General features: G+C 49.9%; 2 protein-coding genes across 3 annotated transcripts in view; one reads left to right on the top strand and one right to left on the bottom strand.

The window, feature by feature from the left end:
* Window positions 1-2,044: 2,044 nt before the first annotated feature.
* Window positions 2,045-3,939, top strand: YDJC (YdjC chitooligosaccharide deacetylase homolog). Its single transcript, XM_032875976.1, has 5 exons — window positions 2,045-2,287; window positions 2,377-2,536; window positions 2,734-2,833; window positions 2,932-3,109; window positions 3,266-3,939. Exons 1-5 carry the CDS (start codon window positions 2,124-2,126, stop codon window positions 3,639-3,641), a joined length of 978 nt encoding a protein of 325 aa, XP_032731867.1. The 5' UTR covers window positions 2,045-2,123; the 3' UTR covers window positions 3,642-3,939.
* A 3,604-nt stretch (window positions 3,940-7,543) lies between these two features.
* UBE2L3 (ubiquitin conjugating enzyme E2 L3) overlaps window positions 7,544-19,092 on the bottom strand; it is a 60,194-nt gene continuing 48,645 nt past the window's right edge. For both annotated transcript variants that reach the window (XM_032875973.1, XM_032875974.1), the window contains 2 exons: window positions 15,163-15,349; window positions 7,544-10,129 (listed from right to left, as the gene is read on the bottom strand). In XM_032875973.1, coding sequence (XP_032731864.1) covers window positions 9,975-10,129; window positions 15,163-15,349 — 342 coding nt within the window. In that variant the 3' untranslated portion in view covers window positions 7,544-9,974. The remainder of the gene's footprint in view (window positions 10,130-15,162; window positions 15,350-19,092) is intronic.

Raw genomic sequence — 19,092 nt, 5'->3', positions numbered from 1 at the left:
CTCACCCAAGCCAGGAAGAATCCCAAGACTGGGCTCGGATCTGCGCTCCGCACCCGAAGGGATCCCTAAAGGATCAAAGCCACGGCCGCCTCTGGTGACACAAGCACTTTCCTCGACTCCACTCTGGTCGCTGCGTTGTCCTGTGCCTCCTGCTCTCTGACTGCTCCTTCTAGGGTTCTCCCCTCCCCAGTATGGACGACCACAGCGGGGGGTGGGGGTCTTCAGCCCTCCCACTGCGCGGTGTCCTTGAGCGCAGTATTGAGTCCCAGTTGTAAGACACAGACCTAGCTTCAATTCCTAGCTCTGCTGTTTCCTGACAGTGTGACTCAACCTCTCTGATCATCTGCTCTGTCTGTAAATAGTTGAGCATCCTTCCATATGGGAGTATGGAGATTAAATAAAATCTGCGTACAACACATCCCGCATGCCAGTAAGAGCCCTGGGTATCTTTCTTTCTTTTCCCTTCTTTCCCCCTCTGCCCAGTAAACTCCTAAAGTCCTTTCCAGGTGTCACTCCTCTGATAAGCCTTCTCAGAAGGCCTGCCACCCTAAACAGAATTACCAAAAACCCTATTCCAGACTCTGCCTCTTGTATTGCTACTTGTGAACCAGATGGTGCTCCTTGGCAGTAGGAACTGAGGCACTTGCCCCAGTCTCTCATATGTCTAATACCAGTAGGTACTGAATAAATGTCAATTTTCTCTTTCCAATCTGTTTGCCATCGGGGCCTCTGGCTTTCCAGGATCAGCTTCTCAGGGGAGAAAAATAGTTGAAGTCCAACAATTCAATAATTACGACTGAATGCAACAATCCTTGCACCAAGAGTTTGATGAAGAGCACTGTGAGGCCTCTGATCTTTACAACATCCCAGGAGGAGAATATGGTTTGTTATGCCCACGCTCAACTCTGCCCTGTCTGCCCCTGACTCAGGGGAGAGCTAGGGACTAGACAACCAGAGTAGGTCCAGAGCTTTGGAGGGAAGTCCCAGCTCCACTACTCCTGGCAGGCTCACTTTGGGCAAGACACTTCTCCCTTCTGAGCATCAGTTTCCTCATCTGTAAAACAGGAATGATTTTACCAACCTCTTGGGCTGGACACAAATTCCGCCCTTTGCATTGGGAACACCAGAGCAGCCACATCACAATAAAAACGCTCTGTCAACCATGGTGACTATTTGTATAGTCATCAGTAAGGAAAGTTTTTCTGGACTACAGAAGGGGAAAAAAATGAGATTATGAATGTAAAAGTTGTAACCTGGAACAGAGCTCAAGTTGTGGAATCAGGGACTAACGTGTCCTCAAACGAAGCCATTGGTATACATCTTTTCTTACTTAGAACTTTTATTTTAAGAAAAAGGAAGAATGAACGAAAGAAAAAAAGCCTCTTCCTAGAAAAAAATCACCAAATAGGCAATTAGAAAAAGTTCATAGTCACTATCAAAAAATGAAAAGTTACAAGAATGAGATAACATTGATGTGATCATTATCGTCTCAAAACAACTCAAAAACTTTGAGGTGGGGGAGAAAATGAAACGGGTTTGTTTGTTTAGAAAAATACTGGAAGGGCACTATCCAGAAAGTTAGCAGTGGTGAACCTGGGGAAAGGTTAAGAGATAATTTTTTTCCAATAGGTTTTTTCCCTCTATTTTTCATATTTCTTTTAAAGATTTTTTTGATTTTTTTTTTTTTTTTTTAAATTTGGGAGAGCACAAGCCTGGAGGAAGGGCATAGGGAGAGGGAAAAGCCGACTCCAGGGTGAGCAAGGAGCCCCACTAGGGGCTGGATCCCAAGGCCCTGAGACTATGACCTGAGTGGAAGGCAGACTCTTAACCGACAGACTCTTAACTAGGCGCCCCTGTATTTTTCATACTAGATAACATTTTTGCACTTACTGAGAGTTCTTTGTTACAATAAATGCAGCAAACAAAATGGTTTGGTTAGGGTCAACTCACTGTGAGGTGGGAGGGGACTGCTGCAGTTCCACATTGGGACCGGTAGGTGGCGAGAACAAAGACGAAGAGCAGCCGCGCCTGGACCTGCGCGTCGGGGCGGAGCCTCGGACAGCGTTTAGGGGCGGGGCCTGCATCCAGTCCTCTAGAGTCCTGAACAGTCCGCGGAAGTACCAATGGCCCGACCGCGCGTGCGGCTGGTAGTCACCGCAGATGACTTTGGTTACTGCCCGCGGCGCGATGAGGGCATCGTAGAGGCCTTTCTGGCAGGGGCTGTGACCAGCGTATCCCTTCTGGTCAACGGGGCAGCCGCCGAGAGCGCGGCGGAGCTAGCTGGCAGGTGAGTGGCGGCACCGTACAGGGTCTGGGCGGGCCTGGGAAGCCGTCTCTCCGCGGCCGCCAGTGCTCCCGCTCGCGCTCCGCCTATAGGCATCAAATCCCCACGGGCCTCCACGCAAACCTGTCGGAGGGCCGCCCCGTGGGCCCGGCCCGCCACGGCGCTTCGTCGCTGCTCAGCCCCGAAGGCTTCTTCCTCGGCAAGATGGGATTTCGCGAGGCAGTGGCGGCCGGAGACATAGCCTTGCCCCAGGTGCGGAGATGCGGCTGCAGCAAGAGGCTCGCGTTGACCCCAAGGCTCGTCCGGAGGGTACCGTGAAGCCATTAGGGGCAGGGGCGCGCGATGGATGCTCTCCTGGTTCATACTGGACCAGGCACGCAGAGGCATCTGGAGGGAGGCCTTCTAGGTAGCTGCTCCCTGACCAAGGTGCCTTGTCGTTCTCTCTCCAGGTGCGGGAAGAGCTGGAGGCCCAGCTGATACGCTTCCGCGAATTACTGGGCGGGGAACCCACTCACGTGGACGGGCACCAGCACGTGCACGTGCTCCCAGGTTGGGGTGGGGGGCGTTGCTCCCCGGTGGGGGGCTGGGGGTAAGAGGTGGTTCCAGGTAGTAGGACGGGCTGCTTCCTGACTCCTCCCCGTCCGCAGGCGTGTGCCAGGTGTTCGCAGAGACGCTGCAGGCCAACGGGGTGCGCTTCACACGGTTGCCGGTGGAGCGCGGAGTGGGCGGCTGCGCGTGGCTCGAGGCCCCCGCACATGCCTTTGCTTGTGCGGTGGAGCGCGACGCCCGGGCCGCCGTGGGCCCCTTCTCTCGCTACGGCCTACGGTGAGGCCCTCCGCCCCTATCCCGCCCTATCCCAGGGCGTCTTGCTGACCTTTCACCTGTGAGCTGTGGCGTTCCTCGGGCGATCCCTGTCGTGGCCCCCACCCCTGCCCATGACAGCTCTGCTGGTCCTTGCCGCTGATGCCCCTACATCCACAGGTGGACGGATGCCTTCGTGGGCCTGAGCACCTGCGGTCGGCACATGTCTGCTCACCGCGTATCAGGAGCACTAGCGCGGGCCCTGGAAGGCATACCCACGGGCCACGCCCTAACAGCTGAGCTGATGGCACACCCCGGCTACCCTAGTGTGCCCCCGGCTGGGGGCTGCGGTGAGGGCCCGGATGCCTTTTCCTGCTCTTGGGAGCGGCTGCATGAACTGCGGGTCCTCACCGCGCCCACGCTTCGGGCCCGACTTGCACAGGACGGAGTGCAGCTCTGCACACTCCATGACCTAGACTCCAAGAGGCCTGGGGAAGGGGTCCTTGGAGAAGCTACTCTGGAAACATTCCTGGAGCCCTCCCTGCCATGCCCCTGACAGCCAGCCAAGCACAAATGTCCTTTAGTGCATGGGAAGGGGGCCAGTGTCAAGCCCTGGGACAGGCTGAAACCAGGCTGAGAGCGGGGGTCCAGTAACATACTTCCCTGGGCAGGTCCCTGTCACCTCTGTGTCCAGGTCCTCATGGCTCAGAATGGTGGCCAGAGTTTTGGCAACCCATCTTGGCTGCCGGCAGATAGGCCCTATGACATCTGAGCCTGGGGCCTGCCAAAGCATCCTCCTTGTTCAGATATAGTAGAGAGAGATCACTGTATTAATAAAATATATGTCTTGTAAACTTGGGTGTTTTTTTATTTAAATTTTTTAATTTTTTAATAAGATTTTATTTGTTTGAGAGAGAGAAAGAAAGGATGAGCATGGGGTGCGGAGGAGCAGAGGGAGAGAAGTGGATTCTCCACTAAGCAAGGAGCCCAATGTGGGGCTTGATCCCAGGACCTGGAGATCATGACCTGAACCAAAGGCAGTCGTTCAACCAACTGAGCCACCCAGGGACCCCAAATCTGGGTGGTTTCTTAAACTGTGCCCTGTGAACTGTGAAAACGTTCACAGACACGACAGGGCAAAAGCAACTCCTTCGGGGCACAAACCCGGTCATTATAACAGAATAGATAACACAGAACATACTCCAAGTTCTAGTTTTGTTCATGCTTAAGTTTATTATTTTGGGGGGAGGGAGGTTGGGAGAACAATGTCTCACCAGGCTACTTTTTGGAAGGTAATATTATCATCTCAAATTTTATTTAAAAAGTCACCTGTTGGGCGCCTGGGTGGCTCAGTGGGTTAAGCCTCTGCCTTCGGCTCGGGTCATGATCTCAGGGTCCTGGGATCGAGTCCCGCATCGGGCTTTCTGCTCAGCGGAGAGCCTGCTTCCCCCTTTCTCTCTGCCTGCCTCTCTGCCTACTTGTGATTTCTCTGTGTGTCTAATAAATAAAAAATCTTAAAAAAAAAAAAAAAGTCACCTGTTTTGTTGTTTTGCGGTGCTTGAACTCACGACCCTGAGATCAAGACCTCAGCTGAGATCAAGAGTCAGCTTAACCCAGGCACCCCAAAAGTCATGTGTTCTAAGCAGACATCCCTTTGCCATCCTAGGGGCAGATCTAAGGAAGTCCTGTAAGCCTCTTCAAATTTTTCCAGGAGGAACAGTCTTCTGCGGAAATGGCATCCAGGACTCCTCACCAGACCTGGTGATGTGTGTTTGCCCTGTCACTGTGGCTCGTGTGTCTTGGATCAAGGAGATGCAGGGAGAAGATGGGGAAGGTGGCAGGGAGTTCTTGGGAGCACAGAGCCCTGCCCCGCTCTGGCGTGTGGAAAGGCAGATTGAACAATGATCCAATATCTCCATCTTAACAGACTGAGAAGTAGAAATGGCAGGGCAGGGCTTTGAAGCTACCTGTTCATTTATTCACCATGCACCGTGTCAGGCAAGGGGTCAGGCGCCCAGAGAGCTCTCTCAGCCTAGGCAGCCCCGAGGGATGTATAGCTTTCTGAAGGGGTTAAGGGTGGGATCTTGCTGTTCTTTCCTGCTGCCCCCATCCTACACCTCTACCCCCTTTACTGTGACTTCGGCCCACTCTTTTGTGGCTCCATCTTTCACACTAACTTTCCCTTGACCATGGTTTTTTCAGCATCAGGCTCTTTCCTCCTACCTTTCCTCCATGGCTGTAAACTGGAATCACTTAGTTCCTCCTAGTGCCGTGCCCTCACCTCCTTGCCTCAGCCCAGTGGGGTCTGGCCACACTCCTGCAGGCTGCTGGCTGGAGCAGGTAGAGGGGTGGTGGGAAGGCAGCCTGTTGCACAGAGGCACTTCCTTTGGGGAGAAGCGGGGGGTTCTGCGATTGAGAGGAGGCAGCTGATTGTGTGGCTCCGAGGCTCAGGAGAGAGGTGTGGGGAGACAGGAGAGAACTGGGGTCTGCACAGAAGCAAGATGAAGCTGTGGAGTGAGCTCCTATTGCTCATACAGGGAGAGGAGTGAGCAGAGCTGAGGGCCCAGATCAGCCCTGGGGACCATGACAGTGGAGAGAAGAGAGGGGCCATGGTCATGGCCAGACTGGTAGAATCATCTGGAGACCAAGGTCTGCCTCACAAGGGGAGGGAATGTGGTAAGGCAGAGGCTGCAGGTAGCACAGGGCCCACTGGTCACTAGCACTGCACTGGGGACACAGGGGTATTCCTATGTCAAACCTGCTGTGCACTGGATGGCTTAGGCGAGTGGGAGCTACTGCTCTCCACCCATTCATCAGTCATGGACGGAAGGCCTACTCTGGGCCAGGTGGGGGCTGGGTGCCGGGACAGCCCAGCCTGCCAGGAGCTCAGTCTGGGACAAACACGGGGATAGCTGGTATGATCTGAACTGCAGTGGGATGGGGAAGGGGAAGGAACACAAAGAGTGTGGGGCAAAAGGGGATTCCTAACCAAGCCAGGCCTGCTGGGAGAACGCTCTCTGGACGAAGTGACTTCTCTAGGCCTCGATTGTGGCCTCCACCCACTGTTGGGCAGTCCTTTCCGCTCTGATCCTGACAGGCAATGTCTTGCAAGAGGGCTCCTAGGGGTAGGAGGTGCCCCTAGGAGCCCTCCTGCAAGAACATGTTCCAATCACCCAGGAAATAGCCATTTAGCAAGTGCCGCCTAAGCCAGGCCACCTTCAGCTCTGCTCCTTCTCCGGCTGGTGCCAGCATCCTGTGCTGCATGAGGGACACAGGGAGAGGAGGGAGAGCCAGTGCAGGGAGGGCAGGAAGAGCCAAGACCCAGCTCTGGCTTTGCCTCAGAGATGGAGTTGGGTGGCTGCCCTGGCAGGGTGGGACATGGAGGTGCTGGCCTACTGAAGAAGCAGAGTGGGGCCGCCAGGCTGCCAGCGCATGGACTGCACAAGAGGAAGTCCAGGGCCCTTGCCAGAGGAAGCCTCAGGGAGCCAGGGGCTGACAGGAGCCAGGCTGCAGTGCGCACAGGAATGATGAAAGGAGATACGCATTTTGAGCTGACCAATTAATACAAGAGTGAGGAAAGTGAGAAAGTGGTGGCTCCAGAGTTCAGAAAGTTGAGAAAAGGTCCTGTAGGGCTCTGGATTTGGGAAGGGTTGGGCACCAAGGAACCTGAGTGGTGGAATGTAACAGGCTCTGAAACCAGACTGTAAAAACCCAGGCCTGGTTTCCTTGGCTGTCACTGAACTGCAGTCTCTTCCTCTGTAAAAATAGGGACCGTGTCCGTCGGGTTGTCTTGAGAGTCACAGAGGATGAAGTGCTAGAAGACAGCAGAGTACCCTGCTGATGACCAAGGGAAAGAACCGACTGGCTCCTTGCTTCCTGGTAAAATGATTTCCCAGGAGGGCTCCTGGTGGACACCTGCAGACCTATCTGACAGGGCAGGTCTGGTCTCCGCTGGTGTCAAATTCCAGACAAGGAAATAAAAAAATCAGCATCATGCCTGGTGCTGGGTCAGTACAACAGGAGGTCCCTGGGGCTCCAGGCAGGTTCAAGGAAATGGCCTAGCCCCACCCTCAGGCACACCCTCCTTAGTTCTGGGAAACGAACATGAAAGCCACCCTTCTCAGGGCCTCAGTCTGCTCCTCTGCTCGATGTGGAGAATATCACTCTCTGGGGACTGACAAGTGGACTGAAATGAGGCCTATACACAGAGGCCACTGTCCCCTCCCTGACACCCAAGGTGCCCTTGGCAGGCCCTGATGGTCTGGATCTCCAGTCTTTTCTGCTTCCCTCGCAGGAAGGCCACACACCTCTGTGCGCTTCTTGGAAAAGCTGGGCAAGGGGAGAGGAGCAGGCAGAAGAGCGAACCTGGGCCCTGGCCACCCCTCTCCCTTCTATAAGAACATAGGCCCCTGGCTCTGCCCACTCCCAGTCCGGAAGAAACCCACAAGACCAAACCAGTGTCGGAGAGCATTTTTATTAAGGGCAGCAAAAGGGGATCGCAGCATCTTAGAAAGCCTATTCTCCACCATGGGTATGGTGGGGAGGGGCAGGGCAGAGGGGGCGGACCCAGCGCACTCCGAGGAACCTGGCGGGCGTGAATTCCTGAGTGGGCTCAGGTCAGCAGTGGCTGCTCGACAGCTCTCCCCTTCTCCAGAGGGCCCAGCTGTTTGGGTGTGGAGCAGCCAGGACTGCTGGCCAGCATGTTTCAAAACCCGTCCTGGGGACTGCCCAGGCTGGAGGGGACAAACTGCCTAGGTCTGAGGGAGGAACTACCCACTGTCTTGTTCTCCCAGGGCCAGGCCTCTGATGGGGCAAACTGTGGGCTGCCATGCCAGGGCTGAGAGTCCCCGAGTGGCTGCCGGCTTGGACAAAGGTATCCTCCCACGATGAGCAGAGAAGTGAGAAAGGGACAGGCGGGCAGAGCTACGCTGGTAGAGAGAGATGAAGCAATGGGACAGTTCCCAAGAATGGCAATATTTCTGGGTTCAGAGAAGCAATGAGAACAAATGGTGGCTTATTTGTATAGCTTCTGACAGAATTTGGCATTTTATTACAAACCTGCGTGTGAGTGAAATTAAAGTCCATCATCACCTCTCTGCTAATGAAGAGACAGATGTGGAAACACTGGCCTGGCACTCTTGCGTTCCTGGGCACAGAGAAGTCTCCAGAACCTGCCCCTCGCGTACCTAGGACTAAAGAAGCGGAGTTCACTGACATACTGCAGGGGCCACGCACCTGGACAACTAAACAACATTCTGCTGCCTAACCTACCCATCACACCCACCTCTGCGCAGGTGAAACCGTCTTACAGGTCTGTAAGCCCCGGAAAGATCCCACGTTAGAGAGCTAAAAACAGAAAGCAGTTTCTTTACGTCATCTTGTCCACAGGATCTAGTTCCCCGAGAACCAGAAGGGCAGCCGCCAGTGGCAGAAGGAGGAGTTGGTGACATACGGCGTTTGGACCATCGGCTTCCTCCGGGTGTCAGTGACACGCATTCTCGATTTCAGGGGCAGTCCCACTTGCTTTGAAAAGACAGTAACATTCAAATCCTTACAAGTTCATCTGATGATAAATTCTAAGGTCAATTTTTATTTCTACAAAAAAAGGCAGTCAAAACAATATAAAACACATGTAAAGGATATTACTGAGTGAGCTTCAAGTGGAGCTTGACTCTGCAAAGGCTATGAGTCCAGAGGGAGAGGGAAGACCATCTTGTTCCTGGGCTGGCCGGCTGCTCCGGAGGGGCCAGCAGGGCGCCGGCAACCCCAGCCTGCTGCTGGCTATAGCCGAGTCCCGCCAATTCCAAACCCCGCAAAGGGTCAAACTGTGCCGAGGGAGGGTCGCATTGGGGCTGCGCTGCGCTGAGGAGCTGGGAGCGCGAGCTCCGTGGCACATTCATATGGAGCTCGGTGACAGATGAGCGTGAAATTTCACGTGGACATTCTGGCTTCAGCGTTGTCGGCAATGACCAGCACGTCTTCTGCAGTGGCTGCAGGGAGGAGCGTCAACATTTGGCCTCGAGAGCCTCTCTGGCGAGGAATTCCTCACGCAAGTGCAGAGCGTCCTCCGGTCGGCAGGCCCTTCCCTGGCGTGGCCACAGACCTGGGTTTCCCCAAGCAGGCCAGGCCAGGCTGAAGTTCAATCACGCATACAGACATTAGGGTTTGCCCATTTAATCAATGTTACTGTGGTAACACTGGCCAGATTTTTACATAAGAACTGGGCCTCCCTTTTCATGGCTGGTTTTTTTGTTTTGTTTGTTGGTTTTTTTTGGTGGTGAGGGGGAGGTGGTGGGGTGGTGAGTGGTGGTTTGCTTGTTTTTAAATATTTTTAAAAGGATGTTTAAATTGGAGCCAGGAGAATTTGAACCAACTCCCACACAGGGCAGTGCAACATGGGAGGAGAGAAGCCACCAGAACGGCCAGGAGCTGTCTCTTCCCCTTTGCAGAGGAGATAGCCCTGGGTCTGGGCGAAGTGAATGGGTGAAAAATAAACCAAATGGAAGAAAGTGGGAGCTGCAGGGGCAGGGGAAGAAAGGGAACTGCAACTTTTTTTTTTTCTTTTTTCTTAACCTTAAGGGCTAAATGTAAATTGAAGGTTCTGGATCAATTTGGACAAGAAAAGAAACACCATTCTTTTAAAGTAGATTGAAGCAGTGATTTTTAAAACAAAGAAAGCAGAACTAGAACATCTTAAATCTTTAATCCTTTCTTTACAGGTTACCTAGACCACTTTTGATTAAGAAAACTGTAGAAAGTTAGTAACTGCCACAAGCAAACGCCAGGCGGCGGCACGTGTCAATTTTCCACAGAGTCCTGCTTTGCGGGGTGTCTGAATGCGCTGTTCAGGGTCTCCGCTCACACTCACTGGAATCGGTCGCGGCAGAGTTTAGTCCACAGGTCGCTTCTCCCCGTATTTCTTTGTAAACTCTTCAGCGTTCTTACAGAATTTTTTACGGTCCTTAGAGTATTCTTCAGCTAGGTCAGCCCGAAGTGGGTGCTCGGGCTGGGGGTCGTTCACCAGTGCTATGAGGGACTGGATTACTGCCAAGAAAAGGACCAGGCACCGCTGGTTAGAACAGTCTCAGAAAGGGCAAGTTTTGACTGCAACACTGATTTACATCAATGTGCTTTTAAGATAAAGTGGCCTCCCATTTATCCAAAATTCTAACCACCAGGGCACAACCCATCTTTCCTCTGTAGCTGGGACAAAGTGCTGGACCACAAACTGCTACCGTGACAGTGGGTAACTGTTCAGAATGAACCTCCGCCTCCTCCAGGAACCTTCCTGAACTGACATCTCAGGGCCCCCCAGTCAGTCTCACTCCCCCTTCTCCCGAACTCTGGAGCTCTTAGGCCTAGCACAAACACCCACTCACATACATATACACACCTGCACACACAGGTGGAGCTTCTCTAGGGTAGGGACTGGGTGACATGTCCCACCGCTACGAGCAGGTCAGGGGAGCTTGGTGTCTGCATGGTGTAAATGCACAGTGAGCCCACTCCGGGAGACCCGTAGGAGCTCGTGAACTAGCTGAGAAAGGTTCACCTGACACCCTGTCTTAACTACCGGAAGGTAGATAACCCTCACCAGAGTTATGCTCTCGATTCCACAAGCAGAAACCACACCAACTGCTTGGGGTGGGCCCCACAACACTCTCCCAAAGTACAGTAAGGCCTAGATGTACTGGAAGGCTGGCCCTGGGGTGGCAAGGGCACAAGGGAATGGAAGGTGGGGAAGGGAGATCGAGGGGGAAACGAAAGGTCCAGGAACCCCAGGCCCCCTCACCTCAGAAGTGGGCTGCATGCAGCCACTTTGCCTTCTCACACATGCTTCTCCTCATCCAGCCCTGATTAGGACCAGCACCCCCCAGAATGCTGGGTTCCCTCCCACTGCCACATTCCTAGCAAAAAGGCATCTCTCCTCTAGGTTACCGATGCCATGGGTTCCTTTGCTGGGGATCATGTTCTCCCCACTGCATTACAAGTTATGGATTAAATGCTAATGCTGGCCGAGCCAGGCACAAAGGCCTACTCGGCCACTAGCTCACTCTGAGTGGGAGGAACAGCACTAAGCACTCCTGGCGGGGCACCCAAAGACCACCTGCCCTCACCTCTGCCTGTCAGTGCTACCAGGTGAGATGGAGCAACAGGTGAGGCACATGCAGGGCTGGCGGGGTCCAGGCTGAGCAGGGAGGAGGGGCTGGAGGCCAAAGAGGGTGGACTGTGAAGAGCAAGAAGGAGTGAAGGGCCTGGAAGCATCTCTGCAGGTTGAGGCAGTTCCTAATCCAATCCCCACAGCACCCTCAGGGGCAGGCATTATCACCTCCCACCTGTAAATATCTCTAAGAGGAAGTAGGCCCTGGAAGTACATTTTTTGTCTGTTTATTTAAGATTTATCCCTTTCATATTTGATTCTTGTATAACAGCACGAATAGCTATTTTGTTTGTTCCTATTTGTCCCTATTTCCCCAACTCCCTCCACTGGGATTCCAGTGTTTGCCACATACCCACATATGGCCTAAATGATTATTTACCTAATATTTTCCTCCAAATCACCTAATTTTTTAAAATACAATTTTTCCTCAAAGAAAATTTTTCTCAAAGAAAAAGTAAATGTAACTCCAATGGAAAATCACTTTCACTTGCTAGAAACAGAAGACATGCATCAACAAACATTAAAATGAGCACCCCTGTCCAGCCAGGGGAAGCAACTGCACTGGGACCAATACTCTTCCAGAGGACACCTTTCAGTTTCTCGCAGACACTACCCCAGCTTGCCGGCCATGCCCGCCCTTAGCAAGCTCCCAGATTCTCCACCCTGTGCTTAGCTGCGAGACTGCTCCATATCCCTCTGTCGTCTCGACTTCAGGCAGGAATCCTGCACCACATGTGACTCAGGGTATGAACAGATGGCTTCCTGTCTTCTGCTGTGATCAGAGACTGTTCTCTAGCAGAACCGCTGCTTCCTTAGCATTTCAGGAACCTCAAGGGGCACTTGCCTGGATAAGTGCAGTGGGGGTGTGTGGGGAGGGCAGTGAGGAGTTTTCAAGGTTTCCTGCTCACCCTCTGTGAGGGTACTCAGGCTCTCTGCTTTTCACTATGATCATCTTCACAGCCAATGTTTCAGCAGAGAACCCTTTGTTCACTATTAAGGGTGGCTCCTTAAAAGCTAATCACTTTGCAAGTTTACTATATCTATTTAATTATTTTCTGGGAACTTGCTTTCACTTATTTGATCAAGTCGAAATATTTTCCAATTTATTTAGTAGTTCTGGCAAGTATTTCACCCTTTCTCTGTTCCTCTGGGTGCATTTCTGGCTCCTCAGCTCAACTGTAATAAGAGCCAGCTGAGCTTAGCTTGTTTTGCTAGTGAGGACCCTGACAGCTACAACTGCTTTTCAGACTACAACTGTGACCCCATCCCAGCATTTCCATACTTAAAACAGCACACTCATTATATTTCACAAATGGTCTAGCCCTGCCTTTTTTTTTTTAACCTCTCTTTGACCCAAATGTTCCTCAGAAGTATTTTATTTTCTCTCCAAAATGGAAGAGTTTAAAAACATTATCAAAATTTACCTCCTATTCTCAATGTATAGGATCAGAGAATAAAGGCTATAAAATTTCCTCATTTTTGTTCTTACAGTTTCTTTGTAATAGGGGATGTAAACAATATCCATGATTCAATGCCCACCCCTTTTCACGGAGATCCAGGGGCTCCGTTCTCAGAGTAAGATGTGAATAGAACTTTCCCTCAACCCTGAAGGTGTGCACTGCATAAGCAGCCTTCCCACAGAATGTGCTACAAAATCTAATTAGTCTTCTGCTGTTTATTGTATTTCTTGAATCCTCTAAATTTTATCTGCTTGATTTGTCTTAAGATAATGTAGGGGGAACTGAAACATTCAATTTAGGAATTATTTGATTTTTTTCTTTATATAATTTTGTTGCTGTTGTTGAGTCCATATTACGCTGGCTTTGTTGATGACTCTATATGGCAAATCTTGTTCAACTACCAAACTAAGACGTCATTCTGCTGCTGAGACATCTACTAGAACCACATACATTGCTGAAGAGAAAGACTCTGTCTTCAAGTTCTTTTCTTCTGCTGTGATTATCATCAACTTCTACTACCTCTCTGATAAAGTTTTGCTTTGTTTCTTGACTTTTCTCCTGCTATTTTTGCTCAGTTTTTAATGCTTCCCTACTTCGTAATTAAAAATTGAGATACTGGGTGCCTGGGTGGCTCAGTGGGTTAAGCCTCTGCCTTCGGCTCAGGTCATGATCTCAGGCTCCTGGGATCGAGGCCCTCATCGGGCTTTCTGCTCAGCGGGGAGCCTGCTTTCTCCTCTCTCTCTCTATGCCTGCCTCTCTGCATACTTGTGATCTCTCTCTCTGTTTCAAATAAATAAAATCTTAAAAAATAAATAATAAAAAAATAAAAAATAAATAAAAATAAAAATTGAGATACTAAAAATACTGAGATATAAAAAAACTCTTGAAAGTGTACAATTAAGTTGTTTTTTAGTAGATACACAAAAACTGTGTGATACCAGCATTTCTGGTGAAAATGTTCACCAGAACATCTTCATCATTCCAAAAACACCACCCACTCTCACACTCACTTCCTAATCCCTCCATATCAGCCCTGACAAGTACTACTCTATGTTCTCTCTCTGTAGATGTGCCTATTGTGGACATGACATGTACAGTCGATTCTAGGGTTTTCTGCACTAGTTATATACCCTGAAGTTGCCATGAATGCTGAATTACATAGATACTGAGCCGTGAGTGACCTCAGGAATGCCAGCTGTAGAACCACCCAGCTGAGCCCAGCCAACCCAAAGAATGAGGAATACCAAATTCTTGTTATGTTAAGCCATGAAGTTTTGAGCTGGTTTGTAATACAGTAATATCAGAAGCAAGGGAACACAGCAGCAAGTGCCAGGGACAACATGCTTGACGTATGTGAGGACAAGGAATTTCTACAGGAAAAAAACCCAAGGGTGTGCACTGAAGAACATATTTCGTCAAGCTTTTATAAATATCAACTTGTACATGACCAAATGTCACGTCCACTGGAGATCCTTCTATTCTGATTCAACATTGAAACCCAGTCCTTTCTACGACTCAGCTGTGAAACCTGGTGGGACACATTTCACGGCAATCATTTCAAATAAGGAAGGCTCAACTTCCCGTGTAAAAGGTTTTCAACTCCTTCTTCCAAGGGTTCCACCAAAAAATGACTATATTGGTCACTGAAAAACCACCTGTGGCCTCACAAATTCCAGCCTCATCCACTCCCTTTAATCTGTAAAGACCATACAGTGGTTCAGGTAGCAATACATCAGAAAGCCACTAAAAATATGAGATGAGGCGTTCAAAAGAAAGTTCTGGAGTTAACAAATAAAAACTGGACATAGTCTGTAACAAAATCTAGATATTTCCAATTTCCACAGGACAAGAGGAAAGCTAACCATAATGATCAATCAAGTATCCTTCCCAGAAAAATGAGCACATGGATGTTCACACAGAGGCATGTGACCACACATGGCCAACACTGTACTTTTGTCAGGGCACACAGCCCACAGGACCATGCCCTCCCCGCCATGCCAACCCCTCTGAGCCACCACATGGCTTTGCCTTACGCCCTTCTTTTAGTCTGGCAGGACCTCTCTAACCTCCCTTCCTCCTTCAAGTCTAAATTCATGTGCTAACTGCTGTGTGAGGTCACCTTAAACACCACTCGCCCTTTCTCATTCAGAGCAGCCCTGCAGTCCTTCATGAAAACTTGGAAGCGTGGCCCCTTACTGCATGGGCAGCCAATGCTGGGCTGGTCTCTCTACATGTGTCCCCACTGGTCAGGAACACAGGAGTCAGGAACTCCTCCAATACCTACACAGGTCAACAGTTTAACTGAGATGTGTCCTGCCCACGAGAAATGGTGGGACCTCAGCAGCACTTCTACGTGCACTGGAGTTGGGTCAGGTAAAATTTCTCTGGACTCTGTGAGACATGGCCCCTGCCCCCACAGCAGCACCATCTGGGAAGACGTAAGAAGCATGCCTTACCTTGGTCGGTTTTGGTTGCTGGCTTCCAGTTTTCAGCACTAATTACTGGCAGACAGACCTGCCCCTTTTCATCGATGTTCGGGTGATAGATCTTTGTTTTAAATGTGATCTTCGGTGGTTTGAATGGGTACTCTGCTGGAAAGTTGATTTCGATTCTGAAGGCCCCCTTATCATATGGAGGGTTGTCCTGCAGGGAACAAAAAAGGGTAAATGAACACACTACAGCTCAAAAACCTGTCGCTGAGACAGAACTGCTCTGTTTACTTGAAAAATTAATTTATTTCAAGTAGTATGCCAATTGAAACCTTGTCACCTTGAGGGCCACCAATAATCAGTATTTCTACAGCAAGATGTCTGCTAAATTCCAGAAAACTCTGAGATAGACGGTGTGGTCTCTTTATCTTTGTACCCTTAATAGCTTTTGTTTGTGTAGTTTTAGGTCTACAGCAACAGCAAGAGGGAAGTACAGGTATCCCTCACTTTCCAAAAGTTTGAGTGATGCCACTTCACTTTCATCAAAGGCCTACGTTAGTAACTGTTTTGCTAGCCAACAGAAAGACATCTGAAGAGGATTTTCACTTTTTTTTTTTTTAAAGATTTTATTTATTTATTTGACAGAGATCACAAGTAGGCAGAGAGGCAGGCAGAGAGAGAGGAGGAAGCAGGCTCCCTGCTGAGCAGAGAGCCCAATGCGGGACTTGATCCCAGGACCCTGAGATCATGACCTGAGCCGAAGGCAGAGGCTTTAACCCACTGAGCCACCCAGGTGCCCCGAGGATTTTCACTTTTATCGAAAAAGGCAAAAAAGTGAAATATAGCACCCCGTGTTTCTTTTGCCGCAATCCTTTATACACAGGCAGTGAGCACCAGGAGCGGCCAGAGTGGTGGCACTGCCCAGAGCCTCCCCCAGGAACTACACTCAGTTTAGCTGCCAGAGCGCTGAATTCTTGTCTGTGAGCACCTGTGCTTTATCTGATTTATTTTGTGTTCTCTGTTAGCAAGATGTGTCCTAAAGTATCAGACAAGCCTGAGAGAGGTTATTTTGGGGGTCTGGGAACATAAACGTTTTTTCCATGTAAGTTAATGGTAATTAAATGTTTCTTTGCTTTACACCACTTTGGCTTACACAAGGTTTCCTAGGAATGCTCTACTTTTGTTTGTGTGGTTTTTAAGATTTTATTCTTGTGCAATCCCTTCACCCAATGTGGGGCTCAAACTCAGAACCTAGAGACCAGGGGTCGCGGGTCCACTGACTGACCCAGCCACGTGCCACAAAATACTCTACCTTTGGATAACAGAGGAAAGGTGAGCTGGGTTCCTCTAAGTCCCCTCCTTCACACACAGCCTCCCCACTACCAACATCCCCCACACACTAGTTTGTTACATCAATGAACCTACATGGACACCTCATTGCCACGCGCAGTCCAGTTACACTTGGGTTCACTCTTGGTGTCGTGCATTCTATGGTTTGGGTAAGGTATCGTACATTAGTTAGAATCCGACAGTATATATAGCCTTTACAGATGGCCTCCTTCACTTAGTAATATGCATTTAAGGTTCTGCCATGTTTTTCATGGCACAATAGCTCATTTCTTCTTAGCACTGAATATTTCATTGTCTGGATTTAGCACCACTTATTTATCCATTCATCTGCTGAAGGACATCTTGGTTGCTTCTGAGTTGGGCAACTATGAATAAGGCTGCCTTACACATCTGTGTGCAGGTTTTTGTATGGACACCCCTTTCCACCTCCACTGGGGAAACACGGAGCAGCATGATTCCTGGATTGTAGGTTAAGAGTATGTTGTTTGTTTTTTTGTTTTTAAGATTTTATTTATTTGACAGAGAGAGAGACAGTCAGAGAAGGAACACAAGCAGGGGAAGTGGGAGAGGGAGAAGCAGGCTTCTTGCTGAGCAGGGAGTTCAATGTGCGGCTTGATCCCAGGACCCTGGGATCATGACCTGAGCCCAAGGCAGACGCTTAACGACCGAGCCACCCAGGCGCCTCTAGTTTTGTTTTGTTTTCTTTTTCAAAGACACTTATTTTATTTATTTTTAAAGATTTTATTTATTCAGTTGTCAGAGCACAAGCAGGGGGAGCAGCAAGCAGAGGGAGAGGGAGAAGCAGACCCCTTGCTGAGCAAGAAGCCCGATGCGGGACTTGATCCCAGGATCTTGGGATCATGACCCAAGCCGAAGGCAGATGCTTTACTGACTAAACCGCCCAGGCACCCCTTTCTTGCCCATTTTAAAAGCAGACTTTGGGGCACCTGGATACCTCAGTTAAGCATCTGCCTTCAGGTTATATAATCCCAGGGTTGTGGGATAGAGTCCCACATCTGCTTCTTCCTCTCCCTCTGCCCACCCTCCAGCTTGTGCTCTCACACTCACTCTCTCTCACTCTCAAATAAGTAAAATCTTTTAAAAACATAAAAATAAAAAAATAAAATCTGCCTTTTTTCCCCTTATTATTGAGTTTTAAGACTTTTTTGCTTATTTTTGGATAATAGCCCTTTATCAGACAGGTCTTTTACAAATATCTCATCTTTTTTGAAAATAGAGGTGGGGGCACCTGGATGGTGCAGTTAGTTAAATGCCTGACTCTTGGGTTTAGTTCAGGTCATAATCTCAGGGTCGTGAGACTGAGTTCCCTGTCAGGCTCCATGCTCAGCACAGAGTCTACTGGAGAGTCTTTCTCTCTCCTCCTCCTCCCTAAAATAAATAAATAAATCTTAAAATAAATAAATAAATAAATAAATAAATCTAAAAAGATTAAAAAAGAAAAAGAAAATATGAAGAGTCACACCAGGGGTAAATAACAACTCAACCAAGACTATACCGCATTCTGGGAGGCCAAACAGGTAGCCAGGGCTCCAAATTCTGGCTAGCTAGATCTCCTCAAAGTAAAGCCAGTATCCAGCTGGATGGCTAGACTCTGGGGAGCTCAACTTGCCCCTAGCTGGTAGCCAGTCAGGGCCAGAACCATGCCCCAACTCTAGATCTTTGAGATCTAGATCTAGATCAAAGATCTAGACCTCAGGGGCTGGACACCCTGATGGGCCCAGGAGCCCCTGAGAGATGACCCAAGATAAAGAGCCCCACTCTTCTGTCTACCTTCAGGAAGTTGAGCAAACCCTTCATCTACTGCCTTCTCCTAGTACTCTGGCTCTCCTGCTGTATCACACCCAACCCAAAGAAAGTTAAGCTTCTCAGAGTGCCCAGGAATGCTGTTGAGAGCCCCCACACCATGGCCCTTCCTCTTTAACCCTCAGACCACCTGGGCATCTTCCAGCAAACACAGCTCCTCTGCTGGGGAACAGGGTTGGCAGGCACCAGATCTCCACACTGACCCATGTTCTAATCCTCCCCAAAGAAGGGAGGCATGGTGCAAGGGCTTTGAAGACAGGTAAAATTAGGGAGGGCTGAGGGGTAAGAGAGGTCTTCCAGGCAGAGAAGACTAAAGACTAGAATGGTGGGGCTTGGAAGGGGCGATCTGGGCCAAGACTAGAGGCTGGGAGCCACCAGTGTGGCTGAGCGCCTACATGGGGTCTTCCCGAAGAAAGACTGAACTCCCCTCTGACCAGTGGATACCCTGTCAGAAGATTAATCTGTGGGGAAGCTTGTGGGGAAGGTGGGAGACTCAGGGTCTGGAATAAGGTGGAGATGTTAGCAAAAAGTCCAGGCTGGGTGCCTATATGGGGAGACACCTGGCACATACCTGAGAAAGGTTAGGAGAAGACAGGACTGGAAAATCATTTTTATCCCAACAAAACCTTTGCTAATCCCTTCTTCAGAATTCTCTACAACACTCTCCAGAAGTTAAAGCAGCAGCAGACCCCTCCCAGGCCTTGTCCTGTGTGCCTACCCAGAGTCACTCACTACCAAGGACAGCTCGACTCACTGTTACAAATGTACAGATTTGTACAAATT

The sequence above is a fragment of the Lontra canadensis genome, unplaced genomic scaffold (assembly GCF_010015895.1).
Source record: "Lontra canadensis isolate GAN:19392208 unplaced genomic scaffold, GSC_riverotter_1.0 scaffold57, whole genome shotgun sequence".
Taxonomy (NCBI): Eukaryota; Metazoa; Chordata; class Mammalia; order Carnivora; family Mustelidae; genus Lontra; species Lontra canadensis.
The sequence above is the reverse complement of the archived record's forward strand: the minus strand, read 5'-3'. Positions and strand labels throughout refer to the sequence as shown.

Coding starts and splice junctions, on each gene's coding strand:
- YDJC (XM_032875976.1), top strand. CDS start 2,124: ATGGCCCGACCGCGCGTGCGGCTGGTAGTCACCGCAGATGACTTTGGT. Junction 2,834..2,931: donor GCACGTGCACGTGCTCCCAG/GTTGGGGTGGGG, acceptor CCCCGTCCGCAG/GCGTGTGCCAGGTGTTCGCA. Junction 3,110..3,265: donor TTCTCTCGCTACGGCCTACG/GTGAGGCCCTCC, acceptor CTACATCCACAG/GTGGACGGATGCCTTCGTGG.